Source organism: Taeniopygia guttata, chromosome 2 (assembly GCF_048771995.1).
Source record: "Taeniopygia guttata chromosome 2, bTaeGut7.mat, whole genome shotgun sequence".
NCBI classification, from domain to species: Eukaryota; Metazoa; Chordata; class Aves; order Passeriformes; family Estrildidae; genus Taeniopygia; species Taeniopygia guttata.
In genome coordinates this window covers 138,664,347-138,677,624 of record NC_133026.1, presented here as the reverse complement: position 1 = coordinate 138,677,624, position 13,278 = coordinate 138,664,347, and the positions used below count along the sequence as shown (strand labels likewise).

At 39.5% G+C, this 13,278-nt stretch overlaps 1 protein-coding gene across 5 annotated transcripts in view; it reads right to left on the bottom strand.

Annotated features, from left to right (window-relative positions):
* Positions 1–13,278, bottom strand: part of DEPTOR (DEP domain containing MTOR interacting protein) — an 80,664-nt gene that overhangs the window by 55,218 nt on the left and 12,168 nt on the right. For all 5 annotated transcript variants that reach the window (XM_072924963.1, XM_072924964.1, XM_072924966.1 and 2 more), the window contains one exon: positions 702–880. In XM_072924963.1, coding sequence (XP_072781064.1) covers positions 702–880 — 179 coding nt within the window. The remainder of the gene's footprint in view (positions 1–701; positions 881–13,278) is intronic.

The following is a 13,278-nucleotide window of genomic DNA, read 5'->3' as shown; positions in this document are numbered from 1 at the left end:
TTTCTCTTTAAAAAGAAACAAAGGGTACATTTACCATTCTGAAATGGGTAATACTAAAGGCTTGAAATTGAGGCCTTGGATCTTCTTTGTGTCCCAAAAGGCAACTAAATGCTACCAGTGAATTGGAAGTCTTTTCATCAGCATGAATTGTTATTCAAGAAGCTGAAAGGAACAGATCTCAAATAGACAACAAGTTTAGGAGAAAATTAATCAGGGCACAGCCAGACCACTAACTTTCTTGCAGCTGTACCAGCACTAATGTTTGTGCAGCTGCTGTGAGGGCCAGGGCCAGGGAATTAATCCACGTGAGAAAAATTATTTTTTTTTTTCCTGGCTGATTTTTCAGATGGGTTTTTCAGATGGAGAACTGTGCTCTTAGGAGCAGGGAAATGAGGGCTGCAGGGAGAGGGGGAACACGATCCAGCTGAGGCTGCTTTGGAGACAGGAAAGTAGCATCACACTCTCCAGTAAGTTTCCCCCTGTCATGGGGAACATCACTCCATACCTGTTCAAGCTCTCATCTCCTTCAGGATACAGGTGACCTTGCATAGCAGCACAGTTCAAGAGATGCTCCATATCTGGCAGAGAAAGAATCCTACCTGTCCTACACTTGGCTGAAGAACAGGAGTGGGATTTCCCTTTGTCTCACAGCAGTCAGTAAATTTATCTTAGAAGTTTTTAGCAGATGATACTGCACTTACCATGGTGGATGATGCTGTGATCCAATAATTTCTGCACCAGTTTAATGGCTGTCTCCCTGTCGGAGGCCTCTTTGTGGTCGATCAGCCAGTCAATCAGCTCTTTGGCCACGAAGCAGTTCGGGTACGTTTTGAGGTGGTGTCGCCGATCCTTAATGACCTTTTCTTCATGCAGTCGGAGCCTGGGGGTCAAATCACCGAGTAAGGATTATTTGCAAAGAGCCTCTGTGACAGCAAGGTTAGGGGCAGTGGCACCTACGCCCTGCTCACAGGATGGGCTTTGCAGGTGTTGGGCAGAAAAGTCGCACATCCAGTGCTGGTATCTCACAGCCAGGGAACCCACGGCAACCATTTGTTACAATTTTAAACCCCATAATTAGAAAAACTTGTTTTCTGCTCAGTGGAAAAGTTTAAAAAACTGAAGAACAGCACAGCTTATTAAGTCCATTAAAATACTTCCCGTAGGTCAATTAAACTGTCAATAATTTGGAATTAATTTTCCCACATTGCCACTAATGTGCTCCATATTATTTTTTAGTATCGTTGCTGTAGATTTTTCTTTTAATCTCATTAGTTTTTGCAGCTGTATCTTCTCACTTGGTTGCGTAACTGCATTTTGCCTCCAACTGCACAACAAGGACAACACTTATGATTTAAAATTCAGGTGTGAAACTGCTCCAACACAGTGTAATCTATTATTAAAAAGTTTCCTCCTATTCCAAATAAAGGAAACTGATTTCTTGCTTAGGCATCTGTTGTCAAACACTCTCTGCAAAATCTCCCTCATCATCCTGAAAGCAAGTTGGTTGAGATGCTTGGGTCAGAATGCAAGATCCTGATTAAAGTAATAACTTGAGGTTTTAAGGTTCTACATATTTACGTTTAGTCAATTTTTTCCAAATAAAAAAAAAAAAAAGAAACGTTAACAATAAATTAGCAGATAGAACTTTTAAAGTTGTTTTAAGTTTTATGCTTTCTTGTTCCATTTTAATGAATCATATCAGAAAAAATTGGTTTTGTAATGTCTATATGGCAGTTCTGAGGAAAGTGCAGAAATGACAATGCTTGGGCTCATATCAAAAACAGAAACATTGTTGTTCATTTCCAAGTGGCCAGGGTCCTATCCTGTAGACACTCGCACTGACTGCAAAGAGTCCTGAGTAATGCTATAATAATTGTAGGCAGTACAAGGGTAATAGCACAGAAGGGTGTTGACATGAGCCTCAAGAAGCACAGAGTAGGAGTATGAGAAATTTTCTTCTCAATGAAATTCCACTATAAAAAATAATTTCTCTTTAAAATCATAAAAAGGGAAAATATTTGGCTGAAATCAATGAAGAAAATTTATGAGGGCATCAGACAAGACTTATATAGGCTTCTACCTAAAAATAGTAGCAAAGCAATGCTTTGTTCTGCAGCATTTAGCCTTGAAGTACACTGGAATTGCCAATCTACAATGTGAATTCAAATCCAGATTGTAAACATAATTTAAAAAAAAAGAAAGACTTTTATATTAAAAATACTGATAAATCAGATTAGTATTCTGGAAAGAAATGCTGATAAATATCCCACAGATTGTGAAATTCTCTGTGCTAAAATAATTTTGCTTAAAGCATATTTTCCAGATGTGCTCTAACAGCTGTCGCTATGCTTAGAAAGAAAAGCATTCACAGTTTTAATTATAAAACATGCAATTATCAGTATGTCTGATGGAGCTTTACAATTAAAATACATTCCAGGTTCTGTTAATGTTCATCTGGTCTCATGTCACACAATAACCTGCAAGAACAAAACTAGAAAAAGAGTGTATCATACAAAGGCAGACAGCTCAATCCAACACAGTCAGCTGTGTAAGTCTAAATGGATGGAGTTCATCTGACACAAGAGGAAAAACCCCTTCTACAAAATTCTTTGTCCACATGTAGCATAGGAGGATACCAGGACTGGTCTGACACTTCACAAACAAGCCAGTAGTCAAGAGCCCCAGAAATGAGCATTTAATTTCTTAAATTCCAACTTCAGGCTTTCCTGCAGTTGATGGGCTTATAAGTATTTCAATTCCTCTGTCATGTCAAAAGACACACGTTCCCACTACAATATTTTGGCTCACTCAGAAAAAGGGTCTCGTTGTATACTTTTTTGTCTATATCTATAAAAATCATAGGTATTTCATGATCTGCATTATTTCCACTTAAAGTGGATCCAAATTTGCTGAGAGGATACAAAATCATTAAGTGAAAGAAAACATGACCACATAATCCTTAACAAACCTGAATTTCCACATGAATGTGTGAATTTCTTCTGCAGTATATGCCAATTATGTCAATACTGAATTATGTCCAGGCTTATTTATTTGGAATAACAAACACAAAAGAAATTCAGATTTTCTCTTTGGTGGCGTATGCTGTTCTCTTTGTCAATGCTCCCCCAACTCTACAAATCTGCTAAAAATCAAACTCTATGAAGGAGAAGTAGATCAATAAATTGACACTGTACATAGCTTAAATTACAATATAGAAGCCTCAGGTAAAGTTATTGAGTCTATATTGCAGTGTGCTTATCAAAGGTTCAGGCAGGAATTAAAAAAATGTGTCTGTGCTCAGAAGTATTTATTGGAGGACAAGTCAAATGGAATAAAAAGGAATAAAATGTACCAATGAATACAATTATATGCTGGAACCAATACTCAAGTGAAGTGGTAAATTCTTTATCCCTTGGCATTGAGAAGTAGGCTTCTCAGCCAAAGTCCTTGATGTTTTCCCTTTAAGTAATGTTAATCACTCTATATCAGCTAGTCTGCATGATGACTGGAAAACACCTAACTTAGCATCAAACACATTTTCCTCACTAGAAGGAGTTTTTCTCAAGAGCTGTTCAAGAGAATTGGCTGACTGACAAATCCTGGCCAGTTTGAGAGGGGAAGGGGGAGAAGATAGGCAAACAACAAGGGGTGATAGGGGGACACCTTAATTCACCAAGCCTTTGAAATACTGACCCACTTTCTGCAACTTAGTAGCTTAACACCAGAAAACAATTTTGTATGTACCACTACCTCACCCAACTATAACTCCATATATTATTCAAGATCACCTGACAGATTTTGCATGTGAGGCCACAGTCTGCCCTACCTGAGGAAAACATTGTGAGCGAGATCCAGAGCACCTGAGCAATTGCCTGTGAAGCTCAACAGGCATATGCAAGTCTTTAATATTTACAAAACTATATCCATGGCCCTTACTCATGCTTACAATAAATAAAGGCTGTATTTGCAAGCATGCATGCCAGAATAGTTTTCTTGGGGGTTTGTCTAAGCAGGAGTTGCTCCTAATTGACAATATGTAGGGAATCCTGCTCCGAACAGAAGTGTCTTCCTCCTACATAGCATTGAACAAGATAACTTGGAACTGCTTTTCTTTACTGCTTTGCAGTAAATGTTTTCAGAGCTTTTGAGAACAATGTCATTTGTTGAGATGGCATCAGGCACTTTCATGATAATGGAAACATCTAAATTTTTGCCCAGAAATTAAGAATCTAACAGGCACTAACTTGGGATGAAATTTCTTTTGCGGCTACATGAAACTTGCATTTTGGTCTTCACCAACTGTGGCATTTTTATTTCCACCAGGGACATTATGCATTCTGAAGTTCCTTGTCTCTTTTCTAAACCAGTGGTTAAGGATTTATGAGACAGTGCCTGCACAATTAGCTTTCTTTTCCAACCCCAGAAAAGGCCAACATGCTGGATGAATATCCTATCATTAACTGAACCACAGTCCAAATATCTCACCCAGCTACTTCCCTCTATTAGGTCTAGTAGTTTATGCTTGGCTAACATAGATCTTAAAAAGCATTATCCAATCTTGAGTTCTATGAGTGGAAAAAAAAAAAAAAAAAAACCAAAAAAAACCCACCAAAAACACCTCCTTCTCTTCCTGGTAATTTTCTCAATAATTAATCTGCCAGTTCCTACATCCTATATAGTCCCTATGCTTATTCTAGCAAGGCTCAAAAAATGTGCAAGGAACAGGTTGGTCCCTGACACTCTCAATAAACAACACGGTATGAAGACTTTCATAATGTGTTCCACCCTTTCTCCTCTTTTAGCCTTCCTGAGACAATCACACACACACATGAAATGTACATATAATGGAACCATAGAATCACAGGCACACAAACAGTCTGGGTTGAAAAGGACCTTTGAAGGTCACCCAGTCCAACATGAGCAGGGACATCTTCCATTATATCAAGTTGCTCAGAGCCCATCCACACTGACCTTGAATGTTTCCAGGGATGGGGCATCTACCACCTCTCTGGGCAACCTGTTCCGGTATTCCACCACCCTCATTGTGAAAAATTTCTCCCTTATATCTAGTCTGAATTTACCTCTTTTAATTTAAACCATTGCAACCCTACTAAAAAGTTGGTCCCCATCATTCTTCTAAGCCTCCTCTAAATATTGAAAGGTCTCTTCCCCAGGCTGTACAGCCCTGACACTCTCAGTCTGTGTTTCTGTTTTCACAATGGGTGCTCTATTTCTCTAATAATCTTCAGGGTTCTTCCCTGGACCTGCTCCAACAGGTCCATGTCCTTCCTGTGCTGGGGACCCCACAGCTGGACACAGCACTCCACACACAGGGGTCTCACCAGAGTGCAGTAGAGGGACAGAAGCAATTCCCTCAACCTGCTGTCCACAATGCTTTGGGTGAAACAATGGTTTTTTTTTAATGGAAGAACAAAACACCAGTGAAGACCACTTAAAATAGAAATCTCAATCAGAATTCATTGAATCCCTATCATAATTATTGAACAATACACACTGATGATGTAATTAGTCAGAGCACAATGCATATCCTGCCTCAGCATGCTCAACTGCTGCTGAGGAGTTCTAGCATGCTCATGGGTTACTGCTTATGTGTTACACCTTGCATAACACCCTTGGTTGCAGTGACTATCCCAGAGCACTGCCAGGCAGCTCTCATTGAACCACAATTTTATCAAATTTGTGTAAACAGAACAAAACTGTATTAGATCCCTTGAAAATTAGCAGCTATATGCAGAGAGGCAAAGCCCTGCAGGTGGTTTCTGTCATCTTAAAATTCTTTCACAAGTTTCATGTATTTCTGGAACTTCTATGAGAGAAGGATTTACTTATTTCCAAGGAAAACTAGTCATGATGTCCTTTGTGAGAAACATAAGAAGCATTTTGCCAAGGACAATTCATGGTGGCCAAAGAGGACAGATTTTTCACAACTCTTCTCAAGGGACATCCTACATCTTCCACTGGTAGGTAGAATTGCCCCTTTCTACCTACCAGTAGGAGAATAGAACCTGTAGGAAATAGAACAGTTCTGTATCCTCCCAGATGTCACAAAATTTAGTGATTCTAACATATGACCTGCCTACAGGATGGTAGATGGGCACTAAAAGGTCACTTTTTCCAAAGCGTCTCAGTGACTGAGAAACAGAAGTCCCACTGAAATTTAAAACTTACAAGTCAGTTACACACACCTGATTCATTATAAAATAAATGAGTATAAGGTGGCATTTGTGTATATATACACACCCAGGAAAAAACTACTTAAAATATTCTTTATACTAAACTTTTGCACTGTCAGCAAAAAAATAAAATAGGTCAGTGAGGATATGAACTTTGTACACAGAAGCAATCGTGAAGGTACTCTGTGAATGCAGTGTGTGTTGCTAGGACAAGCATTTCCAGCTGGGCTTGCCAAGTCTCAGCTGAAGTGTCAGCATTTCACTGCTGCCTGTTCCTCTTTCTATTTATGCTTCAGCTCTGCAATCACTTCGTTCTGTTACTTGATATTCACAGGAGCTAAATTACCCTTTAAAACATGGGGTCGTACTGGAAATAGGATGAAGATATTTTTGTTTTGGTAGCTGTAGCAGAACAGGAATTCTGCCATTTCAAATACAAAGAGTGCCTTCAAAGCAGCTCCTGATAGCATTTCTCATCACTGTGACAATCTCCCCTTTTTTGCCCAAAGCAATGTATGTAGTCAAAGTGAGGAGATAACAGAACATAGAGCCATAAACCATTTCTTGGTGCACTGCAGAGGAAATTCTAAAGCTTCCAAAGAAATGACAATTCACCAGTGTCCCTGTGGCTTTAAATAAAATATTGTGGCTGCCTCTTTTATGAAGTATTTTTATACATTCAGAAAGTACTAATGCCACTTAGCCTACACCCAAAGGTGCACAAGGACATCCCCAATACTCGTAACACCTTACTAACACTGTCAGGGATCAAAGCAAACTCTGGGGAACAGACACAGGCATTGCTCAGGGTCTGGGATGAAATCAACATGATGTCTCTCAGAGATTCTCTTTCAGCTCACAAATTCAGAGCCACAGCCTCCATAGTACCCCAGACTGCAGAAGAAATTAAATCTGTGTGTTTGTATTGATCTGTCATAAAACTAGAGATCCCTTGTAAAACCTACAGAAGCTGTGAAGTGACTAATCTCCCTGCTTGCCAAGCCATTTCACTTGCATTTCAATTTAAAGTAAAATGTGCTCAAACAGGAATAATATATCTAACTGCCTGTGCACTTGAACCTTAAGAGATTCTGTCTTGCTGGAAAGCATAAAACTGGGTTTTAAAAATAGAAAAACACAGAAGTTTTTATTTCACCTACCCCTAGTCATATAAGGAAAGTGGAAGCCTGCCTGTCTCAGTCAGGCTGCTCACTTTTTGGGCTGAAGCAGTCAGAACTCAGCAAATCACAGCCCTCCCTCTCTAAATGCAAGTCAGACATAATTGTGCTTCCCACTCAGTTATGGATGAGCTGGGATGCACCATGGGACATGTATGCAGGTCAAAGTCTATGGGATACTACTGTGTGGATCCCCAAAAGAACTGATGCACTTTTCACTCAAAAACAAGCCATCTTTGCTAATATCAATCAATCGGGTTTTGTATCCACATTAATTTTCTGTGTCTCCATTGCACAGATATTCTCAGGCTTATTAAATCAACGTGTACTGTGAGGATAATATTTTTGCAAGGATATTTTCCCAAATCTAAACTGAAGACCACCAAAATTTCAAAGTACAGACCAGAAAACCATAGCAGAACTCTTATTACAGACATCCTGTGACTGGATTAACATGGTAATAAGCTCATCAGCTCTTGTTGATTTATGCAAAAATGTCTCTCAATAAAGGAATTATTTGATGGATTGCAAACTCAGGAAGATGTAGTGAGGTCCCAAGGGAGGCCAGTGAAAATCAATGAAATTTGTGTCAGGGAATGCAGGCCTCTTATCTCAGTAACATGGCTGGAAGAAGAGACTGTTCCTTTGAAGTGCTAAATGGACTAAACAGAGAAAATACAGGTCAGAGAGCCCAAATTCTACTGCTACAGATATTCCTGCTAGCACTGCCATTCAGGAGCCTGGAGAGACAGACTAGCAGCTAGGAAATAGGATGCTCAGCTACAGGCCTGCATCACTGGAATCAAGAAGAGGACCAAGGACACAAACAGCTGTGGGTACCAGGAAGCCCTGCTGTGTGAGAACTCCTCTCCTGGATGCATCTGGCATGCCACAGGAGTAGGGGAACCAAAAAAGTTACAGGCTGAGGTCCCTTATGCAGCAAGGGTGACACCTCTTTTACCCAGAGGGCAAAGCTGACTTTAACCTTGGTAGGCATTTGCACTGTGTGCAGCAAGTTTCAGACCAGCTGAGAAACAAGAAATACCCATCTCTCATCTGGGGAAGAGCAAATCTGTAACACTCAGAATGCAGCACAGTACTGAATTAAGCCTGGAGTGCAAACAGTAAAAGGGATTATTATGTGCCAGAGATAACCCAAGAAAGCCATGGGAGAATTGAAATCAGTCAACTGACTAATCTTGAGCACAGTTTGGTATTTCTCCCACCCTGTCAATAAGTGACAAATAGTTTTGCTGGGACATTATATGTTACCCATATATATTATATGGGTAACTCTGAGCTCAAAGTCCTTCCAGGAATGGCTGTTCTCAGCCTGAGAACCGCAGACCTGCAGGAGATTTTCTCCCTGATATTCTGCACTTCTCAGAGGAGCTGTTTGGACTCCTTTCAGTGGTCCTTGGCAACCCTGCTGAATGCAATAATAAAAAAATCTGCCTTCATCATTAATAAAGCATCATACTGCAGCAATATCTCAATTGCTTTTCACAATTGTTTTCCATCTCCACACAAAACTCTTACCCAAATACTGTGCTGAATCATGACTGAATCATTAAGCATAAATATCCAGTAACTAACAGGTAAGATAATGAGTAATAATATGCTTAGTGTTACATACAATTGTTAACAAACTTGATTTTGTACTGCGGCTATGACTCAAAAATTTTTATTCACTTCCAAAAAATATGTAGATCCATCTTAAAATGAACAGAGATGCAATATTATTTCAATATACAATATGTTGTATTAAAATCATCAAACTTTGTTTATCTGTTCACATCCTAAATTAATAGCATCCTTTATTTCATGTTTATTATAACTGCATTTTTAGGATTTATCTTTATTTTGAAGGAAGCTGTGATAGCAGTAAGTGAAAAAGCACTCACTAGAAAAGGCAATTTGCATTGAATTTCTTTAAATTAAAAAAAATCTGCCATGTTTAGACACTGATACATGCTTTTATACCTCCTCCACCTGGCAACACCACAATATGCAGGATGCTACACTGACCACAGACATGATTCAAGGGAGTTCTTTCCACTGCCTTCCAGAAGTCTATTGAAATTCAGTGGTTGACTACTAAAGTGTAAAACAAAGCTGAAAAACTGCTGCAGATTTTTAAACACTGAAGGTAATGATTCATTTGACTGGATTGCCTAGAGGCAATTAAATTGTTAAAGGACGACCTTCACAGTTCATAAATAGACATGGAGGAACAGGTAAAACTATAAACTATAAGGCTCTGCTCTAACACCAAAATGCTCTGCAGAAAACTGGGAACTCAGAGGCTAAAAGCAACAGAGTAAGAGATAGCTTAATATGCAGTAGTGCAACTTTCACTGGGTACAGGCTGAGACTATGCAAAAACCAAGAGGAACCTTATATTCTACTAACAGAGATGTTTCCAGAAATTATGGGAAAACTTATTTCATGGTATCTGATACTACAGAACATCATCTAAGTACTGTGCTTTGTTTGTGACACCTCATTCAAGAATGATCAGCTCAGAGAGATGCAATGATGTAGCTCTACTCTGGTATGAGAAGTGACAAGCCAGTCTCATGAGCAGAGAGAAAAAATACAGGATTGGGAGTCTGGCCTTACCTAGACAAAAAGTGAGAAGAACAGAATTGCTGTCTATAATCTTTCAGGTGAGTTGAAAGCAGAGAGCAAGAAAAGTTATTTAAGTAACAATGAGGGATCCTAACATAAGAGTTAGACAAAGTTTGGAGAACATATTTCTAATTCTTGCTTAAGGCAAGAGTAATAATAATAAATACATCAAAGGATTATGTATTGTGATATTCTTCAGATGATCTTCCAGTCCTGTGGTTTATAATTACATGATTTGCACTGCTATCTCCAAGCAACCTTGGGAATAGTGTAAGGTGGGAGAATATCAGAGGCTGACCTTTGAATGCACTATACCAGGATTCAGCCTTTTTAAAGTCTGGTTCATGTCAGCAGCAAAAAAGGGAAGTTCAAATGCTGCCTATATTCAGACACTTGCTGTTTATATCAAAGCTTTTATTACAAGTGTATATGCAGATACACATTCTTTGTGTGTTTGCCAAAGCTCAGGAGCTGTAAGTACAAGAGATATCCCCATTTTGTGAACATGCGTCCTTGTTTTTGCCACAAGGTGTTCCCTGGTTTCCATTTTTACTGTGCAAGCATCTAATAGTCTTTACCTGGCTGATTGGAAGGATGGGGATTTAACTGGCCAGCCAACACCAAACTAGAGGCATGTTCTCCTCCAGCATCTGAAGGAAACCTTTGTGGCATAAAACTGTGTCAGGACAGAGCTGGGGATCTGTTGTGAGGAAACCCATCAGCTGGCTAGCAGCATGCACAGAGCATGCATTCACTCATCCTCTTGAGATCCAGTACACCAGGTTTGCAGGGGCCTCCAGCCTCTAACCTGGGATCTTGTGAAGTTACTGCAAAGAACATATAGTCTATATAGTCATAGTCAGCTTGGTCTTAGCCTGGAATTTGTCTAATTTTATATAGTGGCACATAATTTTATTTTATTTATTGAAATAATATAGAGTAACTAACTATTAAAGTGAATAAATCAAAATAGGTTAGGAGTCTGAATCAAATGGTGTTACGGCATTTTCGAGTTCCCTTAAGTTGTCTTCTCTTTGAGAGTAAAATATAAGCCAGTATGACCTTTCCAGTCAGCTGGAGGCAACAATGCAGCATAATCCTAATTAACATTCTGCTCATTTTCACATTTTCTTCTTACAGAAAATCCTGTAACATTCAATAAGGTCTCACTGACAAAAAAAAAAAAAAAAAAAAAGAAAGAAAAAATAAACCACCATGAGCAGATGAAAAAATTAAAAATGTCTCAGAAATCTACTGACTGCCCCAGACTGAGCTCCAAATGAATGCATGCCAATAGTAACAATGATTTTACTCAACAACTTCGCAACATAACACCACTGCATTTATTTTTTAAACACAGAAAAGCCTGCTCTCTTACACAAATGTTTTAATAGCAAAAAACCATCCTATCTGCTTTAAATCTCTATCTAGGTCATGCAAACACATAACAGCAAGAATTATGGTATGTGAATTTAAGGGGATTATTTAATGTGATGAAGTTGGTCACTGCCTAAATTCTGGTAGGCTAATGAAAAACTTCATCATTAGGGAAAATCTATTATTAAAAATCATATTTAAATACTGAATCTATTTAAAATATTTTCCTTTTGCAAAAATCTAACCTGGAGATTGTTTTATTTGATTAGTTCAGCATTTTTCTATGTCTCATATATTATGATATGAACAGATACACAGCTGTGGCACAACCAGTATTTATGAATAGTTCCTTCTGTCAGAATGCTATCAAGGATCTTGTCTTGTTTGATTAGGCCTTGTCAAAAGCTCACAAGTAAATAAGCTTTGAAAATATTAATATTACAGTACCATTCTTCCTCTCCTCTTAAGATTAAATGGAAGTTTTCCTTTAGAGTAGTAAATAAATCCCTAAGGATTTCAGAGAAGTTCTGCTGCTCTTTTAAATTCCTCCAGGATGATGACTCCACCACTTCCCTGGGCAGCCTGTTAGAGTGCTTGACAACCACTTCAGTGAAGAAGTTCTTCATAATGTTCAATCTAAACCTTCTCTGGTTCAACCTGAGGCCATTACTTCTTGTCCTATTGCTTGTCACCTGGGAGAAGAGACCAACCCACCCCAGCTACAGCCTCCTTTCAGGCAGTTGCAAGGATTGATAAGGTCTACCCTGAGCCTTCTCCAGGCTAAACACCCCAGCTCCCTCAGCTGCTCTTCATCAGACCCTTCCCCAGCTCTGTTGCCCTTCTCTGGATGTGCTCCAGCCCCTCAATGTCCTTCTTGTAGTGAGGGGCCCAGAACTGGACACAACCCTTGAGATGTGGCCTCACCAGTGCTGAGTACAGGGGGACAATCCCTGCCCAGGTCCTGCTGGCCACGCTGTTTCTGATCCAGGCCAGGATGCCATTGGCCGTCTTGGCCACCTGGGCACACACTGGCTCATGTTCAGTCCCTGCTGACCAGCACCCCCAGGTTCTTTTCCAAGGGGCACCTTTCCAGCCACTCATCTCCAACTGGAGCATTGTATGGGGTTATGAACACAATGCAGGACCTGACACTTGGCTTTGCTGTATCTCGTATAATTGGCCTCAGCACACTGATCCATCCAGTCCAAACACCTCTGTAAAGCCCTCCTGCCCTCCAGCAGATCAACAGTCCCACACAACCTGATATCATCTGCAAAGCTGCTGAGGGTGCCCTTGATCCCCTCGTCCAGATTGTAGATAAAGATATGCAACATTTCAGTCCATATGTAAGTAGGCTGTGCAGATATGAACTGCTGAAATTGCAAAAGGTTTGTAGCTACTGAAGACATGAAACCATTGATCTGTGACTTTTACTACAGGTTTTTCTTTTTCTGAGAGAGAATACCGATATTTAACATAAAAAGATGTGCTGTGTAATTTTCTGCCTGCAAATAAATTTCACAATTTCCACCCCACTGGAACTTTTCCTTATCTGTTTAAATAAATTCTTCTCTTCCCTCCATTTTTATTGTGCTTCTCCTGAACTGTTTATGCAATCCTTTCTTTGTTCCTCCTTTGGTCCTATAATATCTTTCCTAAGCGTACTGTTGTTACTGGCCCTATCTAAACTCAGATGTTCCATGTTCATCAGAAAAGCAAGCAACACAGGGTACAAACATATTTTGTGTGAAATTATGTAGGAAACACTGTTTCAGCTGGTGTTGATTTACAGATTCAATCAAAAAAATAAGATGAAGTTATTAATACATTAGTTTGGAGCAGCTCTAGCCCCTCTGTCGCCCAACAAAGTGAATGCAAGCAGTTATCTTTCAACCACT